Source organism: Scardinius erythrophthalmus, assembly GCF_964197995.2.
Source record: "Scardinius erythrophthalmus genome assembly, chromosome: 13".
Lineage (NCBI taxonomy): Eukaryota > Metazoa > Chordata > Actinopteri > Cypriniformes > Leuciscidae > Scardinius > Scardinius erythrophthalmus.
In genome coordinates this window covers 7,910,509-7,937,408 of record NC_138233.1, presented here as the reverse complement: position 1 = coordinate 7,937,408, position 26,900 = coordinate 7,910,509, and the positions used below count along the sequence as shown (strand labels likewise).

Below are 26,900 nucleotides of genomic sequence, written 5' to 3'. Positions count from 1 at the left end.
GGTGGAAACAGCAAAGTTGAGGTGCACATTTAATTCTGCAGTGATTTGGGCAGCTGCGGTTTTATGTTTTTTGGATACAATCCGGGTTACATCTTTTTCAGACAGCTTCCTCTTGCGTCGACAGTCACTCCTGTTGGATGTGGTTTGTCCTACTTGGTGCCGGTGTTACCCTTGATAACATAGCTCTCGATACACCACAGGGATTTTCTGTCCTGGTCAGATGAGCCAGCGAGACGCACTCCAACAGTCTTCTTTTGAACTCTGATGTCTCCCATCATGTTGTGTGAATTCATTGAAATATTTTATGTACAGCTGTGCTGTTGCTCTGCTAATTCAATCTTAACTGTCCGCTCTTACTGATGGAATGTAAAATCAGTGAAGATTGGCCACATATAGGTTTGAAACGTCAAATGCTATATTGGCCAGTGTTTAAGTTTCAGTGTCCAACTTTTGTAAGTCACAATAAGGAAGAAACGACTATCACAACTTCCGTTTCATGCCGACTAGGTATTTTTACTACATTAACATTATGTTTTTAAAAGACACTTTCTTAATATTCACAATATGATGATTTTAATGGTTACATTATTGAAAAGGGTTGTGTCATTTAAACAACTGTAAAGTATATTTATATATAAAGTCTTGAATAGACTACAGTGCGAGCAAATGGTGTGGTTATTTACTACGACCTGAGAAATTAAAATTCTGGCCAATCACACGGCATCTCTTAAGGGACACAAACCACAACAAGCAACAGCTTTTTGACATCAAAGCAAAAAAGTTTAATCACTCTCCACACCTTAGTTATGACAACAGCTAGTGCTATGTCAGTTTAATGATTTCTAACATTTTTTAGCAGTTACGTAGTTTTAGTTACAGGGTAATTTTCATGAACATTTTAGAGATCATGAGAACTGTAGATGAAATCTGACTGTTAGATTAAAAAACAAATCTTATGCAGGGCATCATTTAGCCTTGTTTAACAAGCAACAATCTAGACGTCTCACACAACAAATAAATCAATTGAAATCCCTAATATTTAATTCACAAGTTCAAATCATTAAGCTGTAAACGTGTTCTCTAAGGAATGTTCTGCCTTCATCCCGCAACGTTAACTTCAGAGTTGGGAGATGTGCTGTTCTCTTCCTCATGCTGCTTCTATAGAAGTGTCTCCGTTTCGGCCCTGAGGCTGAGAAATCAGAACAGACACGAGAGAGAGACCTTTACGCTCATGAAACAATCTCATAACACCACAAATTTAGTTTCATCCATTAGGGTTGGGCAGAAATTAAGAAATGGCTCACAGGATGCTGAACTGGAATTTGAATTGGAATGACAGAAAGATGAATTGCAATGCAATGAAATTCAACAGTCTCACAACAGAGGAATTTATTTTGTTTTGCAGAAATGTTTTTTTTCCAAATGTATACATTTTTATAATTTTTTTACATAATATAAGCAGCATTCTATAAAATGAAAGTTAATTTATTAAATATTTTGAATTATATAATATAAAATAATATGAGCATTCTACAAAGTTCATTTTAGTTTATTAAATATTTTGAATAATATATTATGAGCATTCTCCAAATGAAAGTTAAATTATTAAATATTTTGAATAATAATATAATTTAATACGGGCATTCTACAAAATGAAAGTTAATTTATTAAAATATTTTAATTAATATAATTCATATAATATAATGTAATTAATATAATATAATAACTCTACAAAATGAAAGTTAATTTAGTAAATATAATGAAGCATATGATTGATACTATTTAACTTATAGCATTTTCTGGAAATAACCCATATATTTTATGTATTCTGATTTATAATTAATTGAATGGTACACAACATTATCTTACATCCAGATTCATATGTGTAGGATTTGTCGCATGTCTGAATAAATACCTTGACAAAGATGCGTGAAGGCAGAAACCGGCGCAGGAGTTGACTGGAGATGTTTGGAAAGCGCATCAGGTTGATGTTGAGCTGAGGGAGGACTTGATATCCCGCCATCAGAGGATAGAAATTATACAACATCTCCTGTTCTCCACCCGGCAGAATCCTCATCCGCACCTGCACACAGACACAGAATGAGAAAGACCTCCTGAGTAAGTGAGTGTGGTGGCAATAAGAACAGCTACTTTTTAAGGGCTGTGGGAAAGATGACATTGATTTGCTGATAACCAACAACATTTTTTATTTTCATACTCTCTGTATAGCTTTCGGACACCCTTGCACTAAGTGTGAGTGGATTTACTCTGGATCAGCGTTATTGTAGTTAAACCAAAACTGAAACTAAACCATAAAAACATTTTTTCATTACTTGAAATAAAATAAACGTTAACTGAAATAAAACAACATACCTAGGAAACTTATTTCAGCTAGATACCAAGGAAACATTTCTTATTTTAATTTAGCTCTGTTTACACCTGGTATTTTGGTCGATCGGATCACAAGTGGACGACTCTAAATACAGGTGAAAACATTTTGATTCGCTTCCAGATGTAGTCGAAAACGCATTCGCCCGGATTGCTTTCATAGTGTAAACACTCATGTGGTCGAATGTGTGATACAGTCACAAAAGACGCCTACTCTCCGCCTACTGACCTAACACGTGAACATTATGGGAAGAGCTCTAGACAGACGGGATTTAAACTTTGTCGGCTGAAGACCCAAGTTCGGTTTGAAGATGAAAAACAAACCATGCACAATGTTATTTCAATGTTCAATCCTGATTTCTAACACACACGTGTGTCTTGCGGCTGTCAGAGCAGAAACGAAAGCTGATGCTCTCTGTATGTTTTTCTGTCGTCTCCGGTCGTGTTCATATGTAAATTGCGCAAGCTTATTTTTTCCATTAGATCGAAAGATCTAAAAAAACAAACAAACATACATTTCCCCGCCCATAGACCTTCTCCTCGAAGAAATCAGGAAAGAAGTGGTTGAAAGAGGACAAAAGAGACCGACGGAAATGTCTCTCGTCTACTTGTGATTCGATCGACCAAAACGCATCTTAATACCAGGTGTAAACAGGGGTTTGATGAACAGATTGATTGTAAATTCAAAATAAGTTATTAAATTAATCAGAATAAGACCAAAATAGCAATATACTGTATGTTATCAAATCGCAATTATTAAATCAAAGGCTGTGATTTAATTACAGAAGTATATAGCATTTGGAGACGCAATGTGTGCTAGGTTCACTTTCTTTACATTCACATTCACATTATTTCCAGCGTTTATGTGGACAGAGGTTTAGAGCCTTTCACCAATATTTTACCAAAAAGGACTTGATATTTTAAAAGCTTGAGTTTGAACGTTTGAAAGTGAACGATTAAAACATAAATATTTGTATTGTAACTTGGTGTTAGTTGGTTCTTGTAAAGAGTTAACCCAAGTGTGAACACCCCTAGAATTAACTATTTCCATTTGCAGTACAATCTTTGTTCTTTGTGTCTGGATGTCTCAGCAGTTACAATATGAGACAATAATGAACACTAAAAAGAAATTACATATTTTATCTGTTCACTTGCATGCCATTTGACCATTAATAGACATCAAATCGCAAAATCATAATACTATTCATCAAATAAAATGTATGTGTTGTGAAGGACATATGAAGCCAACTTCTGTTCTGACCTGTTTGAGTCCACTAAACATAAATGCATCGCTGGGCTCCACACTAATCTCTACATCCTGAACCAGCCCGGTCCGATTCTCCAGATGGTACCGGACAGGTAAAGACTCGCGCACACAACCAAACGATGGCAGCTCTACAAAAAGAGCAACAAAACACAGAAAATAAAACTGAGAAAGTAAACAAAGATGAGTCAATCTATAATACTGAATTAAATTTAATATAAAAACTTAAATTGAAAGTTTTTGTCAGACTGACCTGCATGGACATACAGAGGAATATTCTCTACCATCACATGTGGCAGAATAATGATTGTTCTCACCACTGATGTCTCAGCAGACGCTGATTTTCTGGATAAAAAAAAAAGTTCATGCAGGAAATTAGCATTCATCAAATAAACATATACATTTTCGTTACTTGAAATAAAATAAACATTTCCTGAAATATAAAAAACTTTAATTCAGCTAGTTGCCAAGGCATCCCTTCTCACTTTCATTTCATGTAACTATTTACATGGCATGAAAAAAAGGAAAGTCATCACTTTAAGGAAAATATACAGGAACATTCTGGGTAAATGTGAGAACACAAGAGCGGCATCACCTCTTCCAGGAGATGATGTAGTGTCCAGAGGCGACAGTGCTGGTGCCGTTCTGAACAGGAGGACATTTGAGCAGGAAACACTCACTGGCACACTCACTGGTCTGCAGAGTGACTGGACACCACAGAAATGAATCGCATCAGTGAGTATATTTACAGAACTAACAGCGAACAGGAGTTCCTTAAATACTGTCTGCACGAACAAATAACTAAAGTCGACAAAATGAACACATTTATTAAAATATAACCATCAGAAATAATGTTCTCCCACCTCCTTCTACTTGACTCAGGGGCTGATCGATGGCAGTCATACTGGAGGCCAGCTGTACTTCACTGTTCACCAGCTCGATCGGCCATGGAGACGCACTCAAAATATCCATCATCAGCAAGAACGGGATGTCCACATACACACGCTCCAAATGCTCAAACTGACACACATAAAACAGATTACCAACCTTTTAAAATACATGCTTAAAACTGTGAACATTTAAATGGACAGTTCACATAAAAATAAAAAATTCTGTCATCTATAGTGTGCAACAGTGCCGCCCACTTTTTCAGCTGCGGTGGTTCCGGAAGTATTTTCTCCATTCATTTCTCCCATGAGGATTTCAAAAAAGTTGACATTAAAGTGTTATAAGCCATGAACCAAACCAACCAGCTACATGGTGACATCATAACATTACAAACTTTGATTTGAAGCAAAGAAGTATCTGAATAGCAGACAAAAAGACAAAGGTTCAAGACTGTGTACTTAACAGCTTTAATGAGGGAAAGAACTACAATCCCATGAAGCATTGCGAACGGCATAATCAAATTAAAAACGATATAAAACTACTCATTTAAAAAAATCATTATTTTTTTATTGCAAAATATGCATATACACTGCTTTGGATTTAAATACTATAGGCAAAAGCTTAAGAGTCTATGATTGGATCATTATTGCTGTGATTATTATATTTCTAGCATGTTGTATGTTTGGCAACAGTACTTCTAACACTAACTGATGGAGTGTCTAGCTTTTTATTTCTTAAGATACATCATATTACAAACTGTGAAAGAATGGTTGGGAGGATCAGGAAGAATCATTTTCACACATGAATCGGCTCCTCTGATTCCAGACCTTAAATTCATTGAATGTCTTTGGGATGTGCCGGAGGAGACTTTATAGAGTGCTGGACTCTTGCATTGCCAATACAAGATCCTGACCAAAAACTGACGCACCTATTGATGGAAATAAGAGTCGTGATGTACTTTCCATCAAGAGATACTTCAGTGTTTGGTCAAGATCTTAGCTAAAGAGATCTTTTGGCACGTTTTGCTTGTTTCAACTGATTTCTCTATGGACAAATTTAATATAGTTTTACTTCCGGAAGCCGACTGTTGCACTCTATTCATCTTCATGTCATTCCAAACCCATATGAGCTCCAAAAATGATGGAATAAAGGATTATGCAAAAGGATAAACGCATCTTGATTTGAGAATGATTAGATATTTGTACTGGAAATCAAGACAAACAAACTTAGTTAGAAAACCATTTTTTTGCAGTGTAGGGGAAGTTCATGGTCTGCTCATCACACATAGCTATCGTATGACTTCAAGGAATACAGCGTGCGAGTCGTATGGGCTTCTTTTGTGCTTTTTGTCATTTCTGGAGCTTGACTGCTACCCCTATTTACTTACGCAGTATAGAAAAATAGCAGCTGAACATCTTTTGTGTTCCATGGAAGAAGAAAAAAGGCATTTGACAAGTTTCATTACTTAAATCTTAATGTACCATCTAAATGAACAGGTAGGGCAGCTCTTACCTTACTGGACACAAACTTCATGGCCACTTCAAAGGGAACAACCGTTTCTACAGTAACAGTTTCATCCTACAGTTGAAGAACAAACAATACAACTCTGTGAGTGAAACTGAATACCGGTGTAAAGATTATACCACAAGCAAACAGGTTTATGGGTGAAGTCTATGTTTGGCTCTGACATGATCATCACAAAACTATTTCTCAGCATTCAACAAGCAATTGAATGACGGTGTTAGGATTTTGCGTACTTTGTGACACTTGCAGTTGATGTCCTTGCCCTCGACTGTGGCACTCACAGAATAGGCTACGTGAAACAGTAATATTCTGGATCCCGTGCTCACACAACGGATATACAGCGGCTTCACAATCTGACACACAAGAAAACATGTACACAATAGACATACAGGAGTCAAGATCAGCTGATGATCAGTTTCAATCAATTTAATCTGTGAGAATCAGTGAAAAGATGCTGTACCTTCTGTCCAGGTTGCAGATCTCCGAGGGGAATATCAGGAAGCAGGGCAGGATGAGAATCATCACACACCTCAGAGCCGTTTAGTGTGATTTGGGTCGACTGTGTGAGATTGGCATCCTGACCTAATTGAAACAAAAGAAATATACAATAAACACACACAAATGCATTACAATTCGCACTTATGATCTTCACACAGCACACGTTTTTGCAATACACTTTTAAAAAAATCCATTTCACTCTGACAATGTCACAATACGGAAGAAAAGATCTGTTGGTACTTTTGTGTAAGAAACGTTTATTAATTTTCTTTAAGATTTCGTGAGTACCTGGTTTGAGGCCTGCAGTAAGTTTGAGGTCTTTGGCCACAGTGTCCTCTTCTGATTGGATGGTAACCGTCATACAGTACATCTCATTGGTCAGTGTTGGAGGCTCATGAGTCAGCTGTACAGAGATTTTGGGCACTCTGGAGATGATCCTACAGGGCATGATGAGAAATAAAAAATCATTTTATGTTCATAAATTTAAAACTATCCAAAAGAGGCACTTTTAGGAATGTGAATTAAGAAAGTAACTTGACTTTAAAGTTATGCAATAGCATGCATTTAAAGTTCTATTTTATAAATGCATGTTTTTGATCTTATCCATTCATGTTTATTTATTTAAATGTTTTGACATCATAATTCTTAAAAGGACAGTTCACCCAAAAAAGCAAATTCTGTCATCATTTCCTCACCCTCATGTTGTTCCAAACCCATCTTCAAAACACAAATGAAGATATTTTTACAAAAATCGGAGAGAATTCTGTCCCTCCATAGACCGCTACGCAACTACCACTTTGACACTTCAAAAAGTTCATAAACTAGTCCATATGATTTGAGCGATTCATATTCATATAAGCTGTAGTTGCGTAGACTGTCAATGCAGGATCAGAAATCTCTTAGATTTTATTTAAATATCTTCATTTGTGTTTTGAAGATGAAGACGTGGGGGTTTGGAATGACATGAGGGTGAGTAACTGATGACACTTTTTCATTTTTGGGTGAACTAACTCTTTAATCAAAACATATCATATTTTTTGTCAAAATATCTTCTGTTGAAACGACAGACTTCTCTCTGGTGACACATGATGAACTTCTCCAATCATTTAATCCTTTTAAAACCTGCCACTTTCCTACACTTGACCGCAAGCTCGCATTTACCTCCAATGAAAAACAGATGAATATAACCAAGACCCTCCTTACATTTTTTAATAATAATCTGTTATGATCAGATGTAAGAAAAGATATGTTGCTTCGGATTCATGGCAATTTTAATAATGAAAGAAAATTAACTACACCAATATTTTTCTGTACTGACTGACAGTGACATTCTACATTTCCTAATATTTTTTTTTCAACTTACATAGTGCTGGACTGTATAGACACGGTGTCCCAATCCACCTGTTGCTCTGGGAAGCGTGTCCTCTTCTTAAAGCAGCGGGACGCCAGCAAAGTCTCATGGGAAGAGGCTGCATCCCCCCAGCCGCCCCGCCAGGTCAGATAAACGTAGCGGCCGGTCTCTCTGCCTAACATGAGTCCCACACTCGTGATCTGAAAGACAAAAATAAAAATTTTGCACTATGTACAAGCTGTGGCACCATTAGATCTGTTGAAATTAAGTCAATGAAAATGTATATTTTACCTCAACCTTCTTTCCGACATCTTCCGTTTTGGCTACAAATTTGAAGCAGTATTTGCGGGTTTTGCCGGGAACGAGACACATGTTCTCCTGGCTGGAAGATTCTAGAATATCCTTACCTTTAGAGGCGTCTTCCAGCAAACAGTACTGGTTATATTCCTGCAATTAAAATGTCGCCATTAAGAAAAAAGCCAAATGTCAGGGAGTGATGTGTGTCACTGTTAGGTGTGCTGTACCTGGTTGCTGAGGCTGACACACAGTTTTGAGAAGCGCACAGGATGTGGACAGTCGGCTCTCACATAGACATGTAGCTGGACAGGCTCATCTATGTGGAAACTAGGGGACAGGAACTTGGCTTTGCACTGAACTGAGAGGAGGACATGAACATAAACATACACATCATTACATTTTGTTCAATAATGTCAGCCAACATAAAAATAATAACATATACACTATCATACAAAAGTTTTTTAAATTACTAAAAATACTTTTATTCAGCAAGAATGCTTTAAATTGATCAAAAGTGACAGTAAAGACAGTATCAGTTTCCACAAAAATATTAAGCAGCACAACTGATAATAAGAAATGTTTCTTGAGCAGCAAATCAGCAGCATATTAGAATGATTTTAAAAGGATCATGTGACATTGAAGACTGAAGTAATGATACTGAAAATTCAGCTTTGCCATCAGAGGAATAAATTAAAATATACTGAAATAGAAAAGAGCTATTATAAATTGTAAGAATGTTTCACAATATTACTGTCTATTTTTCTAATCAAATAAATGCTGGATAAGAGACTTGCTGTTGGTTTTGCAGGTTTTCTAATCAATGATTTAGACCGATCAGCTCCAAAGCTCACCAAAGGGCGCATAGTCCTGGACCTCAATGGTGATCTCATTATTGCCGGCCAGAGAGATGCGGTCACTCCACAGTGACTGGGCCGCCTTCACGGAGACCGGGTCACAGTCTGGTTCAGGCTCTGGAACTTCATTCTGGCAATCGCAAAAGAAAATATCAACTTTATAACCCCTACTAACACACCATATATATCTACAGTAGGACTTTCAGAATATTAAGTACAAAAAAACAGAACATATCAACATTTTTCAAATATATTGCCAAGCCCTCTGAACAATATTCCCATACATACCATGAGCACTTTAATCAGATTCTTCTCAATCCTCGACTTCTGCTCTTCAGGGAGGATAGAGGCTAAGCGCACACACATACACATGTTAATACAGTAACTTTTGAATGTGGTGACGCTGAGAGTCTACACATGGTGTTAATATACCTCTGCCCACAAGCTCCATGGAGTAGGTGATGTAGTCTTTCACTTGACCCATGAGGTAGGAGCACTTCAGAGCCGTGCACAGGATAGACGTCAGCAGAGACCACCAGCGCTCAGTACGGTAGTCACACATGACATAATCCAACAGTCTGAGGAGTCACAATACAATAACTCATATTAGGAATACAGAGCTGTATCTGTGTATACTGGAGTAGAGTGTATTCTGAATTTAACTCACTTTAATGCTTTGGTGTAGTCTTTTGCATGATAATACTCCTCTCCCATCTGAACCACTTCATAAGGAGACAGAAAAAAGAGAGAGCAAGAATGTTATTTGCTTTACTAAGCAATTAAATAAAGAACTGGAAATCTGGTTGATGAATGTTTGAAAGTGTGTTTCTGGACTAACTGAGATGGCTCTTCATTCGTGGACACTTGTACTTCTTAAACTGGGCGACAGCATTACTGAGGAGAGCAATGATCAGCTCCTGACACCAGAAACACATAAATACAACCATTATGAGAGAAATATTGCTGTTAAATATAATATATAACTGTTCAAATTCCTAAAAAGGCCCTTAGCATTCCTTATAATTCCTTACTCCTCATGACTGACTCACTCTGAGAATTCAATACATTCTGACCTGAACATTCACATCTTAAAAAACATGAGTCTGAAAATTAAATTCTCAAAAGAACCAGAAGATATAACTTAATGTATGTCATGAAATAACAGGTATTGCAGATATCCCACCGAGTGAAGCACATCTCTCTCTTTGACTTGAAGAGCGAGGATGCCTTGTTTCTCCTTCTCAGAGTCAGGAGGGTCAATGCCTGAGGGTCAAAGGTCACTGGGTCAGAAATAAGGCTTCATAACACCTAGGTACAGTATGTAAACTTCCAAGCTTCATATTTATACATGACACCAGCAACTCATGCCATTTTACTATATTATAAAGTTATTACTATTTTTAATGTAAGCTGACTCGACTCACATATAAACTATATGGATGAATAAAAACACGTCTGATAAAAAAAACTAATTTCAAAAATTATATTTTGTATAAAGTCTTTTTTAAGGAAGATGCAAAAACGACTTTTAATAGTCTTGGAAACATCCAATCAGTAAAGTTTTGCAATATAATGGGCATGTTTAGAATATGGCACTAAAAATGAAATGTATTATTTCTTGTTTTATCGTTGTTGGGGCTATTGAATTATTGACGGCACGTAAAAACCCAATTGGGCAAGCAGAGTTGTTTTTTTTTATTACAGTAATAAGAATTCATTTTTTTTATCCACATTATGATAATAAGGAGTCAATATGCTTAATAGTCATGAAAATAATAAAAATTAAATAATAAAATATACAATTAAATAACTTAATATTATATATAATAATAATTTGCTTCTTTGGATTTGGGGGCGAAACACAACATGTTCTGGACTGGTTTTGTAAGATTCACCCAAAGACACAGATAGATTCAGAAAGGGTGATAGTGCTTCCCAAGCCACTACTCACTCTGATGCCCCTGTCTCCAAGGTCTCTGTCCGTAGAAGTCTAGAGCTCCGGAGGGGGTCTCTAATGGGTCGGGTGCAGGATAGCCCACACCTGGCTGGAACAAGACCATTTCGCATCACAAACTCAAATAAATGCAGATGACATTAATGATGCATTGCATTGTGAGTAGCAGTACCTCATGACCACAGAGCTGTCCCGCTTGCTGCTTTCGCTCCTGAGCATAATAAGCACCCTGTTGATAGTAAAACCCTGGGTTCTGGGTCTGGATGGCGGTGAGGCCAAGTTTAATAGCTTCATCGAACAGATCACCAAATGACTGAAACCTACAGAGAGAGAAAGAACAAACAATTGTGTGCATTTATGAATACAATTCAATTTACATTTATTTGTATAGCACTTTTCACAATACATATTTCAAAGCAGCTTTACAGAAAATGCATGCGTCTACATTACAGTTTAGAGTAATTTGTTATCAGAGGTGACTGTGTCCCAAGTAATATCCATATGTTAGAAACGTACAGTTCTAATAATACAAAAATCATGCAGTTAGCTAACATCATGTATTCATTTAGACAGAAATAATCTCATTAAAGCTGTTATTACAAGTTGTGATCATAATGATTACAAAATATAAAAAAATCAAACCAAGAGGTCAGCAATAAGTGGAATAGCTTTTCAAAAATTAATAATTCTAAACTTCTAAACTAAGCTTTCCTTTTTTCTACATGTGGTGAGTCATTATTACGTTTGTTGAGCAACATGCGTTGAAAACATTACACAATGAGGCATTTGGTGTAGTGTTGAAGGATGGTCTAAATGATTGCTAGGGTGAAAAAACACCCACACTTCTTTACAATGTTCTGGTGCCGAGATATGTCTGGTTAATTGAAAATATCCCACTCCCTCTACAATGTTCTGCTTCAGAGATATCCCTCTCACTCCCACTCCCTCTCAATCTGTCTACACAATGGGGAGGACATAAACTAACCAGAAACACAAGGCATCAATAAGAGTACTTCAAAAAACTACAAATCATAGTCAAACTGTGACATGTTTTAGATCTGTAATTACACCCAAATCCCTAAAACCCCAAAACCCTTTACCATTGATAAAATCTTTGTCTAAGAACATGAAATAAGAATGTATGCATATGACAGGGTTGAATCGTACTGTTTGGACATCCAGGCGGTGTGTTCAAACGCCAGCTCTGCACTTCCAATCTTCTTCTTGCAGAGGTCGATGTGTTTGCGGAACTGAGCGATGGCGTCCAGGGGGGTGTTGTGCTGAAAACAAAGCCTGCAGATCTGCGAGAGAAGACCACTGTTAGACACTGAACCAAATGCAACTGAACGTGACAGTGCTGTTTATAAGAAAATGAAAACAGGAAATGAACAGAGTTTCCTGTGCAGTATTTACAACTGTTTAGATGACACCTCATACTGGCCACAACTGTTTAGATGACACCTCATACTGGCCGTGTGCAAGCACCACTCACACTTTCCTCAGAACATCTAATAATCTAGTTTACCTTGTAGTTGATGAATCCAGCCATGGTTTTGATCTCAAGCATGTTGGTTTCATGAGCTCGGAGTTCATGAATAAGAACGTAAGCAGTCCTGTAATATCTGTGAGACAGAACACACAGAATGTGTGAGGGTCCTTATGAATAAATACTAAATATTTATTTAGGCAATAGACCCTAGTCAGTGTAGTGCTATATTTACTTTTTGACAGGAATGAAAACGAGGCTGTGAGGGATAGAAATACAGTGCGGTCAATGGATTCGTTTAACATACAGATTGTTCAGCTGAAGAAATGTATTTAGGAAAAAAAAAAACATTCAGGAGACAAAAACTCCATAAAACAGTTTTGCCATTTGTGAAATTATGTGATCTGGGGCTTTTATAGAGTGCGTTTCATTATAAAGACTGTGGCTGCATCCAAAATCACATACTCTCTTGAGCAGGTACTTATGTTGAATAAGTAATTACTAAACAACCGCTAAAAAAGTATGTTCTATACAGTATGTGTGTAATACTACTGTGATCTGGGCACACTACATCTGCCATGCTGTCATTATCATGTGACCGACCAGCGTCAGTAACATTGCTTCACTTCCATTCACATATCCTCTCCTGTGGCCTCAAGGGATAGTAAAGTGTCCATCATTTGCACACTTCAGAATCTCGCTGGAAGTAGTAAGTCATCCGGGTACTTTTTGCCTACTCCTTTATGAGTTCTGTAAATTCAGACATACTTCTTTTGTCACATGTAGTCACAAAAGTTGTCACTTTTGTCTATATAGTAGGGAAGTATGCGATTTCGGATGCAGCCAGTAAGTTTATCCCTCACAGCTTTTTCTTCATATGCGTTAAATTCATTCCATGTTAAAAAGGTTTTCAAACCCTAATGCAGGGAAATAAAATGTAATGTAAAAATAGCAATGTAAAAACACTTACTTGAGGGCGTTCTGAGTGTCCTGTTTTAGTTCACTAAAGAAGCCCATCTTAAACTGGTGCCTGACAAACAGCAACTAGAATTCAAAGCATTCAAGGGTTTTGCAGAAGTTTTTCACACTCAACAGATGACTAACAAGCCAAGAACCATAATAAAATTAATGGTTACACTTATAGCTTAAGGTCCAATTCTCACTATTAATTAGTTGCTTATTAGCATGCATATTACTAGGATATTGGCTGTTTATTAGTACTTATAAAGCACATATTAATGCTTTATTCTGCATGACTATATTCTACATCCCTTAATCAATACCTAAACTAAACAACTACCTTACTTACTATTAATAAGCAGTAATTAAGAGTTTATTGAGGTAAAAGTCGTAGTTATTATTGAGAGTTGGACCCTAAACTAAAGTGTGACCAAATTAATAATTGTGGAGTACTTATTTTGCATGAGATCATCTGCATGTCCTATTCTTTATGTAGTCTATGCATTCAAAATATGTCGCTTTTGTATTGGTTGTAATGCCTCTATTTGAGTTATGAACTTCACATACTTGCACAAAGGTTAAAAGTCATTTATAATGAATTCAGGTGTTTAATTGTTTAGTTCAAGAATGGGCTCCTAGTTACCTGGTGTGTAGTTTTGTTGAGGAACTCCTTGTGAGATTTCACTCTCCTGATCTCATTATAATAGTAGGTCTGAGCATGTTCGTAGAATGCATTCTCCAACCTGCACGCAGATAAATACACCAAATTAAAATATTAATGAAAAATGCACAAAATTGTCTGTCAATCGCTTCCGTCACTTTTTGTTATGTATTCTAGGCTGCAATTGAGGCAGTATATACAGGTTTTAGATTTTTTTTAATTCAGTGATTGAATGAACTTTTAAATACCCTTATAAACATAACACAAAAGTAAATAAAAAGGACCTTATATTTATGTTTTTTTGTAGACTAAAATTACTTTTATATTTATATTATTATTAACATATTATTCATAAAACATCTTATGTTTTTATTGTTGAATGCTAATGAGTACTTAGCAAAGATGCGTTTTGGTCGATCGGATCACAAGTGGACGAATCTAAATACTGGAGTAAACGGGGTCTAAAACGTTTTGAGCTTATCCACATTCGACACTTCCAGAGGTAGTCGAAAAAACATTCAACTTGATTGCTTTTGTAGTGTAGACGCTCATGTGGTCGAATGTGTTCGAACAGCCACAAAGGACCACCTACTCTCCGCCTACTGACCTAATGTGTAAACATTATGGGATGTGGGCTAGACAGACGGAATTTAAACTTAGACCCTCCCCTTTAAGAAATTAGGACAGAAATGGTTCAACGTGGACAAAAGAGACGGATTAAACACTAGGTGTAAACGGGTATGTTTCTCCGTAGTCTACTTGTGATCCGATCAACCAAAACGCATCTTAATACCAGGTGTAAACAGGGGTGAGACTAACCTAATGATGTACCCCACCAGGTGGTCAGTATGGGGCAGGACAAACAGGGACTTCCCAGACAGGTCACAGGCACCACATAGAGCAGAAGCCCTCTCAGACGCCACCAGATCTTCACCTGAGACACAACCACATCTTTACCCATTAACAACTAGCCAAGACACAGATTGAAGTCCCTGAAACACAGATTTTAGATTTGTGATACCTGGTGGGAGAGGAGTTTTCTTCTGAATCAAAACAACAGCAACCTTTGTGTTTCTTCCCTGTAAACTTGTCCTGTGAGAAAAAAATATGTCTCTGATCCGACATCAACAAACAACAATTAAAAAAACCTGTTTGGATTTGTCCAAAATCTCTATTTTGTTTCAAATTTGGAGTTCAATTGATTTTTCACCAACCATTAACAAACGTTTTTGCACCCATGTATCCAGATTTACACCACTAATTAAAACTTTAGGGTCAATACAATTTGTTTTTTTTAAAGAAATGAATGCTTTTATTCAGAAAGGATGCATTAAATTGATCAAAAATGACAGTAAAGACATTTATAATGTTACAAATGATTTCCAATTCAAATAAATGCTGAAAATAAATAAATAAATAAACAATTTTAGAACAGGGAAGCTGTTTGTTAGATGACTAGTTGACAATCATGACTCGTTTATAAAACTTTACCTGACAATTTCCACTTTGGTTGCACATTCGGACTGCTTTTCCTTCCATTGCGGATCATCCCAGTCCAGCTCATAAAACAGCACGACCAGCGCAGGCACCAAGTTGAGATGTTTGTTCATCCAACCCGTCTTCAGAATCCCTTTAGGGATGTACCACTCGTACGATGTTCTCTGACAAGAAAAGAGAACACAAAAGCCAAGTGGCAAGAGTTAAATTAATTTGTTTTCTTTGGGTACGACATGTATGTAGACTGTTTGATGATGACACCTAGTGAATCGTAGTCTACGACACAAGTTAGTAGGCTATAGAAGAATAAAACATCATCAGCATACGGCTAGTGGTAAACAAATAGAGCCAGATGAATTATACTTTGGCAATTGTGGTTTTTATGTGCACTGAAAAAAAAGGTTAGATAGGCATGTAAATTTTGCAACTGGAGTTTGAGGTAAGTAGTTTAGCGCTATTTCATGGTGCATTTTTTTTATTGGCTAGTCAGTAGACAGCAGCAAACACACTGAGAGATGGTCATGCTACATTTATGACACTGTCAAATAATGATCGCAGGCTAACTTTGGTCGCAAGCCATCTTTAAACATCTCTCACTGTCCAACGTAGGACCACCGTTTAGGAGCCACGACCACAGAAATCACCACAATTGGTCATCTTTCATCTGGGACAGCCCAAAATCATACATTGTGTCCCTGGTATAAGACATTTCTAAAAAAATCTTTAGTAAATTTCATAGCTCTTGTGTCTCACCTTGGTTCTGCACTTTGGATACTCATGGTCTCCTGCCAGAACTTTGAAAGAGATAGGTACTCTGTCTGCCCGCCGGTTGGTACAGAAAGCATCCCATATGGCTCTGTGGATGGCATTATAAACCACATCCAGGCCTGTCAGAGCCACAAAGGCCATGGGCCTGCAGCACAGCTCTGGAGGAAGATCCCATTGCGCAGGACTCATGATACCGCCTGACCAGCAAAAACAATCAACACAGATCAAGTCAATACACACAGAAGTGCACAGACTTCTAAATAACAATCAACTGAACACAAAGAGATAAATGACCGTGGTTTATGGAATATGGAACATGGTTTATGTGCAAGGATCCTGCAGATAGTGACTTGAACAACAGAAAACTCGGAATATGAAGACAGTTGCTTAATGACACACCGAAACATGCATAACGTTACATAAATTATTTTATTTATACTTGAGAAGTCTGTAATTTGGCTGCAAACGGTCAAAGGATAAACCGCAAAGCATCTGATTCCTTCAGTTGTCACCCGTGACAGCTGATGCTATTCTGTGAATGCTAAAGCTAACACTCAGCAACAGCCAGTTAAATAGTATTAATATGCCTAGCGCTGTCACTTATAACGAGCAAACATTAGTCTATGCGCTGGAATGTATTTACCTTTAGGTTCAAATAGTGTTTTGCACGGTTTTCAGCAGGCTGGCCTACATTAATGTTCAGCTCTTGCTTGTAATTCAAACCCCACCTTCATCATCATAACATATGACTGCTTGTTCTTCTTTCTCTGCGGCTTTTTGCGTCGGTTTCCAGAAGTCGCGTCTCTTTGGCGCCACCTGCACTTCACCGGCTCGAAAATTGCATACATATGTCCAGTTATTTCCTAATTAAATGCTCCACATCAACCCAAAATATGTGTGTGGAAAAATAATAAATGAAATTGTTTTTTTTTTTAGCTGTCCCCTAGTGTTTTATCGGTCCCCCATGGTTTCCGCTGAGATAATATAAGCGCCCCCTGGTGTTCTTCTGAGGGAATGCAGTGACGTTTAATCTGTGCGCCCGCAGAGTTGCTGCAGTTCAGTCGCAGGTTCATCAGATCGGCTCTCTGGAGCACCATGGCCGATAAAGCGCAAATACAGGAGGCGATTAAAACACAAGGAGAGGTCGTCAGGAAACTGAAATCAGAGAAAGCGAGCAAAGAACAGGTTAGTATGAGCTCTGAAGTTCTTTAAAGCTTAATGAAGGAATTAACACATGGTGGTGTGACCCGTGGCTGCCTGCTTTATCTCTCAAATGAGAAAACCGGAGATCATAAATGTTTAGGTCTGCTCTGCATGGCAGGTTATGGGCTGTTTTAAGAGATGGAATTGCTTCAATATCATTATTCAAGATTTAACGAATGGTATTCTACATTAGACATGCGGCATGATGCTAACGGTTAGCCAGCTGATGCAATCTGTCAGCCATGGTGGACATCAATACTGTATATAGATGGATAAATAAATCTGTGTTGATCAGAAGATATTTTGAAATTTATTTATTTGTAGTAATTGCTTTGGTTTGAATGAAAATGTGAAGGTATTGTGACAAATCACGTGATCTCTGATTGAGAAGTGAGACTGGATGTCGATAGTCCCTTTAAATATGACTAAAAAGCCCCTTGTTTGTAGTGTAGTGTAGTGTGTATGTGAGGGATTGACATTTCAAGGGGTGATAGAAAGCCCTTATGTGGTTTATGTGTTCAACTAAGAGGTGTGGCGTGATTAACTCAGTTTGGGATGCTGGTGGATTTTGACTGCCTCCTCTCATGTTTTGCTTCCTCGCTGCTGTGATGCCTCTCTTACTGGCCCCTAGTGACAGGGTTGCTCACCACTTTTCTCCTGTTCTTCCTGCTTGTTGCCACGGATACCACCAACATCATCATCACCACCGCACACCTGGAATATCCCTGCTGTTTGTGGGATTGGACCGTTCACCTGTGGATGCTTTTGGACCGTATGGTATTGTGACTGGTGTGTGTGTGTGTGTTTGGACTGCGTAATGAACGCTCTGGGGCTGGTCTCCGTGCGCCTGTGTGCTGGACTCATGGGCCGTCGGTCTGCTGTGCTCCTGCCATCTCTGCGTTTCTCTTCTGGAATGACTTTATCACAGGTGCCTTTTTATTTCAGTCACAATCCAGTCACTGCTCATCTTATGTCTTTTAGCTTTACATGCCATCTGTCATTTGTTCACATTTTGTTTCCAGTCCAAAAACATACAGAATTTATTGAAGGCTGAGAAAATAACAGGTCACACTTCACTTCAAATCGAAAATATATATTTTATATAAATTCCTAAAGGGATAGTTCACCCAAACATGAAAATTGTCATAATTTACTCTCCCTTCTACCACTTTGACACTTCAAAAAGTTCATAAAGAGTTCCTAAAACTAATCCATATGAATTGAGAGGTTTAGCCCAAATTTTCTGAAGAGACTTGATCGCTTTATATGATGAACAGATTGAATTTAGTCTTGTATTACCATGCATTGCTGTCTAAAGAAGACTTTTGTCATTCGAACACATTAAAATGTGAGTAATTTTCATTAAACTCACAAACCCCTGTCAGGGAAAGGCCAAAGTTAGGCCAAAAGTAATATGAAAGTAGTCAGATATGTTACATAATGTGTAATGTCATGGATTATGTTACTAACCACATTTTTGTCATGCAATTTGGATTCAGTAATTGACTACAATTAGCAAGTAATCTACCCAGCACTGGTGTAAGAGACTTCTTTAAACTTAAACATCTTAGATCCCACAAACTTTTGAATGCTATATATGTAGCCTAAGGTTAAAAAAGTAACAACAGATCTTATAATTTTCTTTTACCCCTCCATCTTGTTTGGACAAAATACATTTTTGAAAAAATTAAAAACAGCATCATTTTAATTCAGTATTTGCAACAAATACTACCATGATGTAATTTGTTTAAAAAAATATATATATATATATATATTTCATAAGGCAAAAATAATTCCTTCAAATGGGCTTCTTTTGATTTTGGGGTGAAATATGATCTTTATTTTCTTGATAAGTTTCATGTTTCTGCGTGTTGATTATACTGAAGGTAAAAACTGCCGTTTGTTCTAGGTTGATGAAGAGGTGGCCAAACTGTTGCAGCTCAAAGCTCAGCTGGGAGGAGATGAGGGAAAACATGCGTTTGTTCTCAAAACAGCCAAGGTATGACACGGTGTGTGAGAATTTTAACACGCGGGTTTGTTTAAAGTCAGCTACTTCATTCTGATCTGATCTCTTCTTTCCTCTCTGTAGGGGACCAGGGACTATAACCCCAAGCAGATGGCTATAAGAGAAAAGGTTTTCAACATCATCATCAACTGCTTTAAACGCCATGGTGCTGAAACCATCGATACCCCCGTCTTTGAGCTGAAGGTCTCTTGAACGGTTACACATCAGTTTGTGCGTCACATAATTGCATTAACTCACTGTAATGACCATTTACTTGCGTTTCTGTAGGAGACACTGACGGGGAAGTACGGAGAAGACTCTAAACTCATTTACGATCTGAAGGACCAGGGAGGAGAACTTCTGTCCCTGAGATATGACCTCACTGTATCCACAAGACATTTTTATTGATCTTATATTGAATCTTTTTGCAGATGCATAGCTGTTGGGGAAAGTCGGATCGATTTGCATCTGTTAGGTTGTTTGATTTAAACCTAAATTACCATTTTTTTTTATTTTTTTTTTTTTGTCAATGTGAGAAATTGGTAACACTTTTAATTGCATTAACAAACATGAATTAGCAATGAACACTGTTTTTACTGGATTTATTAACCTTTCTAACTGTTAGTTAATATAAATGTTCATGTTAGTTCACTTCACAGTGCAGTAATTTATTAAAACTTTTGATCCTAAAAATATATTAGTAAATGCTGAGATTAACATTACAAAGTTTAATAAATGCTGCAGAAGTATTCAGTGTTAGTTCATATTAACTAATGCAGTTAACAAATGAAACATTATTGTAAAGTGTTACAGAGAAATGAACAATGTATTGCACCCCCCCCCCCCAAAAAAAAAGATTGAAAGTTGTAGCATAGTCTAGTGATTATATACATTAATTATACTAGATGCTATTAGATACTAATATCTAATGTTTGTTTAAATTAATGAATTCATAATTTGACATTTAATGCTGATTGGTGTCTTTATTATATTGCTGTAAAAGCCATCTAGCATATGGTCCCTTACTGGCTGCATGAATGGCTGTAGCATATCATGCAAATGCCGGTGTACAATCTCATCTCAACTCCATAACATTTTCTGAAGATTCAACAGTGCTGTTTGCAGTTGGCTCCTTGACTTTGTCCTCCTCAGGTCCCGTTTGCCCGCTATCTCGCAATGAACAAAATCACCAACATCAAGCGCTACCACATCGCTAAAGTGTACCGTAGAGACAACCCAGCCATGACCCGGGGCCGATACAGGGAGTTCTACCAGTGTGTGAGTACCTCGCTCTGGATTCTGGGACCTGTCTGGACACCTGCGCTTTCTGTTTGTTTAAAGAGAACCTATTATGCCATTTTATATAGGTTTACATGCACCCACTTTTCTCATAATATGCATTTTCACATCACCTCATTTCTCAGTGTCTGAAAATGGTTGTTAAATGGATCCGGTCTCTCTAACCCCTCCTTTCTGAGAGCCTCCTTTACTCTGATTGGTCAGTTGGCTTATTCTGTTGTGATTGGTCTATTGCTTTCAGTGTGTGTGGAAACGAAACGCCATTACCATATATGAATTTCAGCTCAAAAGTCTTCCTGAGCACTTGATGCATATTGATACGAACAGTAACGATGCTGTTGGTTTTAATGGAAGTGTATGCTTAAAGTGCAGAAGACGGCGTCTTCTCGACATGTCGACAGCATGAACCAAACTCTTCCAGTCTCCGCTACAGCTACAGTGTTTGAGGGTCAAAGTAGACGTTGTTATTGGGCAGCCAATGAAGACCATAGGCTGGCATTATGCAAACGAGTTACAAACCTACATTGGTTCGTGCAGGACGTAAAACTGGAATTACTGACGACTCGTTTCAGGCAGTTCAGAATCTTTTTTTCTTTTGGGAGATAATAACTTTTTGTCATGCATTTTGATACAAGAATTTTGAACTTTTACATTCACAAACACACAAATTTTACACTAGATGAAAGGTAATATCTGAAAAAGCATAATGGGGGCACTTTAACATTTATTTTTACATTTCTACATTTTTAATTTCTCAAAAGGCTGTACGTGAGATTTAAGGGAAAAATGTTTTCCACAGGGATGCAGGTTTGAATCTTGAGGCAAAACGCCCCCTAATAAAATCAGTTACTAATATAATTTATTATTTATTATTATCATTATTATTTTTAAAATTCTGAATATAAATAATTCTTGTTCTCTGTGGCTGCAGGATTTCGATATTGCAGGTCAGTACGACGCCATGATCCCTGATGCAGAGTGTCTGAAAATTGTCTACGAGATCCTGAGCGAATTAGAACTTGGAGATTTTCGGATAAAGGTTAGTTGCTGGTCAGCATTGGGAAAGTGTTTGTGGTCATTAGAGTCTTTGTAGAACCTCTTGTATATTTATCAGCTTGAGATGAATAGTCACTGTCGCGGTGTTCCAGGTGAATGACCGACGCATTCTAGACGGAATGTTTGCCGTGTGCGGTGTTCCGGACGAGAAGTTCCGCACAATCTGCTCCACAGTGGACAAACTGGACAAGGTGAGAGATCAAACCACAAGAGAAAGCTTGAATATTTTGAATCTTATGAAATGTGTGGAGGTGGATTTTGACAGATTTCACAAATCAATTCCAGTTCAAAAGCTTGATTCGAGTGCAACTTTTGATTTCATTCAATCTTGATTCGTTTGTATATAAATCAGGTACAGTACATGTCAATTTCTTCTCAAGGAATACAAATGTAGCAAAGTATAAATCTTATTGCAATTATTGTGCTAAAAAAAATTTTTTATTAATCACACATCAACAGAAAATGGACTAATAGATGGATTTTTGCTATTTAAGAATCTATATTGGTTCATCAAACTTAAGATCGATTAAAATCAATTCATCTGTACTGTCATCCCAGCCCTAATTTAATGTTTCACATGCCGATTGTTGTGTTTGTAGATGGCCTGGGAGGATGTAAAAAAGGAGATGGTAAATGAGAAAGGTCTTTCAGAGGAAATTGCCGATCGGATCGGGGAGTATGTCAGCATGCAGGGTAAGTAACATTCATCACACCATCTTTTCACAATCACTTACAGTCAAATTTTCCCTGTCCAGATATGTTACCTGGAGTGTTTTCTACATCCACTGACATCTTTGACCTTTAGGTGGGAAGGATCTGGCTGAGCGACTGCTTCAGGACCCCAAACTGTCCCAGAGCAAACAGGCCTGCGCTGGGCTCACGGATATGAAGCAGCTCTTCAGTTACCTGGAGCTCTTCCAGGTCACAGACAAGGTGAGGTCAGAGGTCAAGAATGCTTCAAAAGAAAAGTCAGTTATTTCCCATTCCTTAATACTGAACAAAAAGTGGGTTGCACCCGCTGATCTATATAAATGACTGGATTGCTCATTGCTTTTTAAACTGCCGGCAGGCGGTGAAGCCACATTGGTATTCCGACAGCATCATACACGAAAACCTTGATCTAAAATCACCCGCTTTGCTACGTATCAGTGGAACAGGATTAGTTTTGTGGATGCATGTATGCAAATTAATTGTTACTTCAGACGTTATCTGTAATGTTCATGGTCTTTTCGGGCCGGATAAGTGATGAATACCCTGTCTGAAATCGCGTATTGTCTGAGTGGGTACTACATTTGAATTTACTTCGCAACTGTAAAAAAATAATAATAAAGTTTTATATAGTATGAATATGGGTAGTGTGAATGAAAATCAGACGCACTACATCCAATGGCGAATGTTGTTACTGTCATGTGACCTAGCAGTGTCAGTCGAGTCACTTCACTGCCATTCACAAATCCTCTCTCGTGGCCTCATGGGATAGTATAGTGTTAATTGAATGCGCACTTCAGAATCTCAGTGGGAGTAGTAGGTCATCCGGGTACTTTTCACCTACTGTTTTTCAAATACTATGTACTATTTTGCCGCATTGTTTTTCGTATACTATATAGAAGGGAACTATTTGATTTTGGACCCAGCGTTAGAAATTGTGTCTCCGCACACTGCCGATACAGGTAACTGACCGAATGCAAAATAGATTTCTTTATCTACGTAATTATGCAGAAAATATTAAGCATGAACAGATATCTGGGATTATAAGCAGAAATTGATTTGAATATACAATAAATATTACAATACATACAAGCTCCTATTATTATATTGCATATTGAATTTTGTCACTACACTCTGATTGGCTGGGATTTTTGTCACCAATATTGGCAAATTATCACTTTTCTTGGCAAACATTAATGTAATTTAATGCCTAATGCAAATATAATTAAGAAAAGCTCATCATCTTGCTCAGAGCGACAGTATAAATGCTTGGAAATAAGGCTTGATGTCTTTAAATCCATACGCCTGACAACGCAAAACAAACAACCATTTAAATGTTTAGGACGTTTGCATTGTAAGAATGTATAGGGAGCCAAATGCTGATTTGTAAGGTAATGTTTTCTCATTCAAATCTGATGATTTCCTATTTATTTAATAGAATGTGATGAATACACAAGCGGTGGCTTCAGTTTTTATGATGTCATGCGCAATCCAGTCATTTATATAGATTCATGGTAGTCTTAAGATCAGTATTGAAAATGCTATTTGTGTATTTTCTAATTTAATGCCATCAATCAATAGAATTTAAATTACATTTATCTTTTCTTATTTATATTTGCATTAGGCATTAAATTGCATTAATGTTTGCCAAGAAAAGTGATCATTTGCCAATATTGCTGACAAACATCCCAGCCAATCAGAGTGTAGTGACAAAATTCCAACAGGTTAGAACAAAAAACTTGATTAACTTGAAAGCAATGCTGTATCACATCACAGCGGATTAATTTTTTTATGCTCCACATGCATTTTTCTTATATTTTATGACCCATTAGATATGAAATATACACCCTATAAAATTTATTAAAGCGTTTTTTCGTTTCAGTAAACTCAGTAATAATTTCATGTTCATTATTGCTTTTTTCCCCCACACCCATTCGCTGGCTGCATCTGTGGTCCTGTTCTTTTCGTTTGCCCCCATTAATTTTTAAATCTCTCTCTCTCTCTAGGTGGTGTTTGATCTGAGTCTGGCACGAGGACTGGACTATTACACCGGTGTGATTTATGAAGCGGTGCTATCCCAGACCGTCCCAGCACCAGTGCCTACACCCACAGAGCAGAACGGGGCGGATGAGGCGGGTGTAAGCGTTGGCAGCGTGGCCGGCGGGGGGCGATACGACGGTCTGGTGGGCATGTTTGACCCCAAGGGTAGAAAAGTACCCTGCGTGGGCGTCAGCATTGGGATTGAGAGGATCTTTTCCATCATGGAGCAGAAGGCCGAGGTGAGTAAGAGAAAGAGGGGCAGGTTTGAGGGTGTATAAAGACAGAAAAAAAGATGGGAGTTTATTTATAACTAAAGTCTGATTTGGAAGCAGGTGTTCTACAATAGCGTTTTAAGAGTACAGTTAAATGTAACATGAAATTGCATTTGCAACACATTCACCTTCTGTATTGTGATATTTCTGAGTGTTCTTCTAAAATTGGGAAAACATTAAAACATATTATTAAATATATTAAAAAAAATTATATTTAATGCCATTTAAAAATATATTATTATTTGAGCACATTTATAAAAGGGTGCCAGTGTGTTATAATGAAAGGTATTTAAAATGTAAAACTGGAAAGATTAATGATTCATGTTAAATATTTAATAATTTTTAAACATCTTTATTTATTAATAAAAAAAAAAATTAATTTCTTTGAATTTTGAAGTTCTATTATGAAAGGTATTGAATCTAAAATTAGGGAAGATCAGCATTGGGATGAACTTGTATATATATATATATATATATATATATATATATATATATATATATATATATATATATATATATATATATATATATATATATGTATATGTATGTATGTATATATATATATATATATATATTATTATTATTATTATTTTTTTTTATTAATCATTTGAGTATATTTTTAGAAGAGTGCCACTGTGTTTTAATATGAAAGGTATTTTAATACAAATATGGAATATTCTCCAGTTATCTTCAGAGAAGGTGCGCACCACTGAAACTCAAGTGCTGGTGGCTTCAGCGCAGAAGAACCTTCTAGAAGAGCGACTCAAACTGACCTCAGAGCTTTGGAACGCTGGAATCAAGGTCTGTATATGCTTGGATATCATATCAAGAAAACAAATGAGTTAAGTTGTATTGTGGTTCTCTGACTCTGTGTATTATGTGCTGCAGGCTGAAGTTTTATATAAGAAAAACCCAAAGCTGTTGAGCCAACTGCAGCACTGTGAGGAAACCGGGATTCCACTGGTGGCTATTTTAGGAGAGCAAGAACTCAAAGACGGAGTCGTCAAACTGCGCAACGTGGCCAGCCGAGAAGAGGTGAGATCTCTATAGATTGAGATCTGGGATTTGTTTTAATTTCTAATGTAATTTATATACAATAATTTGAAATGCCATTCACAAAACATTTAACTAACTGATTATTAGTGCTGCCCCCGACTAAAGATTTTTCTAGTCTAAGCCATTAGTTGACTAATCACATGCTTATATAAATTTGAACGTGCCTATTGACAGAAATCCACCATTCATATGGATTACATTATCAGAGTTTTTTTTTTATTTATTGGTTTGTTTTAAAGTAGACATTTTAAGCTTTCTATAAATATATATTTCTCATGTTGATAGGTGAACGTTTGGATTTCCCATCATTAACAATCTGTCTCATGAACTGTTATTTTGCCACTTTATGTGGAGTTTTTTTTTTCTGTGACTAGCCAACTAATACAATTTAGGTCGACTAGCGTTTAGTTGACTATCCGGGGGCAGCCCTACTGATTATATAATAATTGTATGCATTATTCCACACTAAAACAGACTACGTTTGTCTCATGACCCCATATTGCATGTTTAATCTAGTTTTCATCTTATAACCTTTAACAGTCCGATCCAATAACGAGTCAAGAAAAATGTTAAAAATGAATTTTTTTTTGTCTGGTTGCAGGTGGATGTGCCCAGAGCAGATCTGGTGGATGAAGTCAAGAAACGGACCTTGTAATCTTAAAAACAAATCTTAAAAACAGTCACCATATAGACAGAGGAGAACAGTGGACCTATTTACTACATGCCAGTTCCAGTTTTTCAGTTGAACATGTACATTAACGAGGAAACATTGAACTCATTGCCTGCTCTTTTAAAATGTCCTCGGATTATGTCAGATCTATCAATAAATGAGTAACTAAGATAATTTGTTTGTCTTTTCTTTATGATGTTT

General features: G+C 37.1%; 2 protein-coding genes across 6 annotated transcripts; one reads left to right on the top strand and one right to left on the bottom strand.

The window, feature by feature from the left end:
- Window positions 1–495: 495 nt before the first annotated feature.
- trappc11 (trafficking protein particle complex subunit 11) lies at window positions 496–17,387 on the bottom strand. Of its 4 annotated transcripts, none has more exons than XM_081382905.1 (30): window positions 17,119–17,387; window positions 16,376–16,587; window positions 15,617–15,786; window positions 15,147–15,238; window positions 14,945–15,059; window positions 14,108–14,207; window positions 13,475–13,548; window positions 12,544–12,640; window positions 12,186–12,319; window positions 11,191–11,338; window positions 11,016–11,109; window positions 10,248–10,327; window positions 9,903–9,981; window positions 9,732–9,786; window positions 9,497–9,642; window positions 9,353–9,414; window positions 9,062–9,194; window positions 8,438–8,568; window positions 8,205–8,360; window positions 7,926–8,113; window positions 6,851–6,999; window positions 6,525–6,646; window positions 6,298–6,417; window positions 6,053–6,118; window positions 4,516–4,672; window positions 4,248–4,359; window positions 3,906–3,997; window positions 3,650–3,783; window positions 1,916–2,083; window positions 496–1,189 (listed from the first exon to the last, which is right to left on the bottom strand). In XM_081382905.1, exons 2-30 carry the CDS (start codon window positions 16,577–16,579, stop codon window positions 1,148–1,150), a joined length of 3,420 nt encoding a protein of 1,139 aa, XP_081239031.1. In that variant the 5' UTR covers window positions 16,580–16,587; window positions 17,119–17,387; the 3' UTR covers window positions 496–1,147. The 4 variants fall into 4 exon arrangements, with proteins under 4 accessions (XP_081239031.1, XP_081239033.1, XP_081239032.1 ...); XM_081382907.1 differs by having other exon boundaries at window positions 15,147–15,217; window positions 17,119–17,371; XM_081382906.1 differs by having other exon boundaries at window positions 15,147–15,217; window positions 17,034–17,171.
- Window positions 17,388–17,400: 13 nt separating this feature from the next.
- On the top strand, window positions 17,401–26,883 carry hars (histidyl-tRNA synthetase). Of its 2 annotated transcripts, XM_081382902.1 has the most exons (14): window positions 17,401–17,575; window positions 18,225–18,521; window positions 19,503–19,592; window positions 19,683–19,802; window positions 19,887–19,982; window positions 20,751–20,876; window positions 21,829–21,936; window positions 22,046–22,144; window positions 22,553–22,646; window positions 22,759–22,886; window positions 24,668–24,940; window positions 25,658–25,774; window positions 25,862–26,008; window positions 26,631–26,871. In XM_081382902.1, the coding sequence occupies exons 2-14, from the start codon at window positions 18,411–18,413 to the stop codon at window positions 26,682–26,684; spliced, it is 1,563 nt and encodes a 520-aa protein (XP_081239028.1). In that variant the 5' UTR covers window positions 17,401–17,575; window positions 18,225–18,410; the 3' UTR covers window positions 26,685–26,871. The 2 variants fall into 2 exon arrangements, with proteins under 2 accessions (XP_081239028.1, XP_081239029.1); XM_081382903.1 differs by lacking the exon at window positions 18,225–18,521 and having other exon boundaries at window positions 26,631–26,883.
- The last annotated feature ends 17 nt before the right edge of the window (window positions 26,884–26,900 follow it).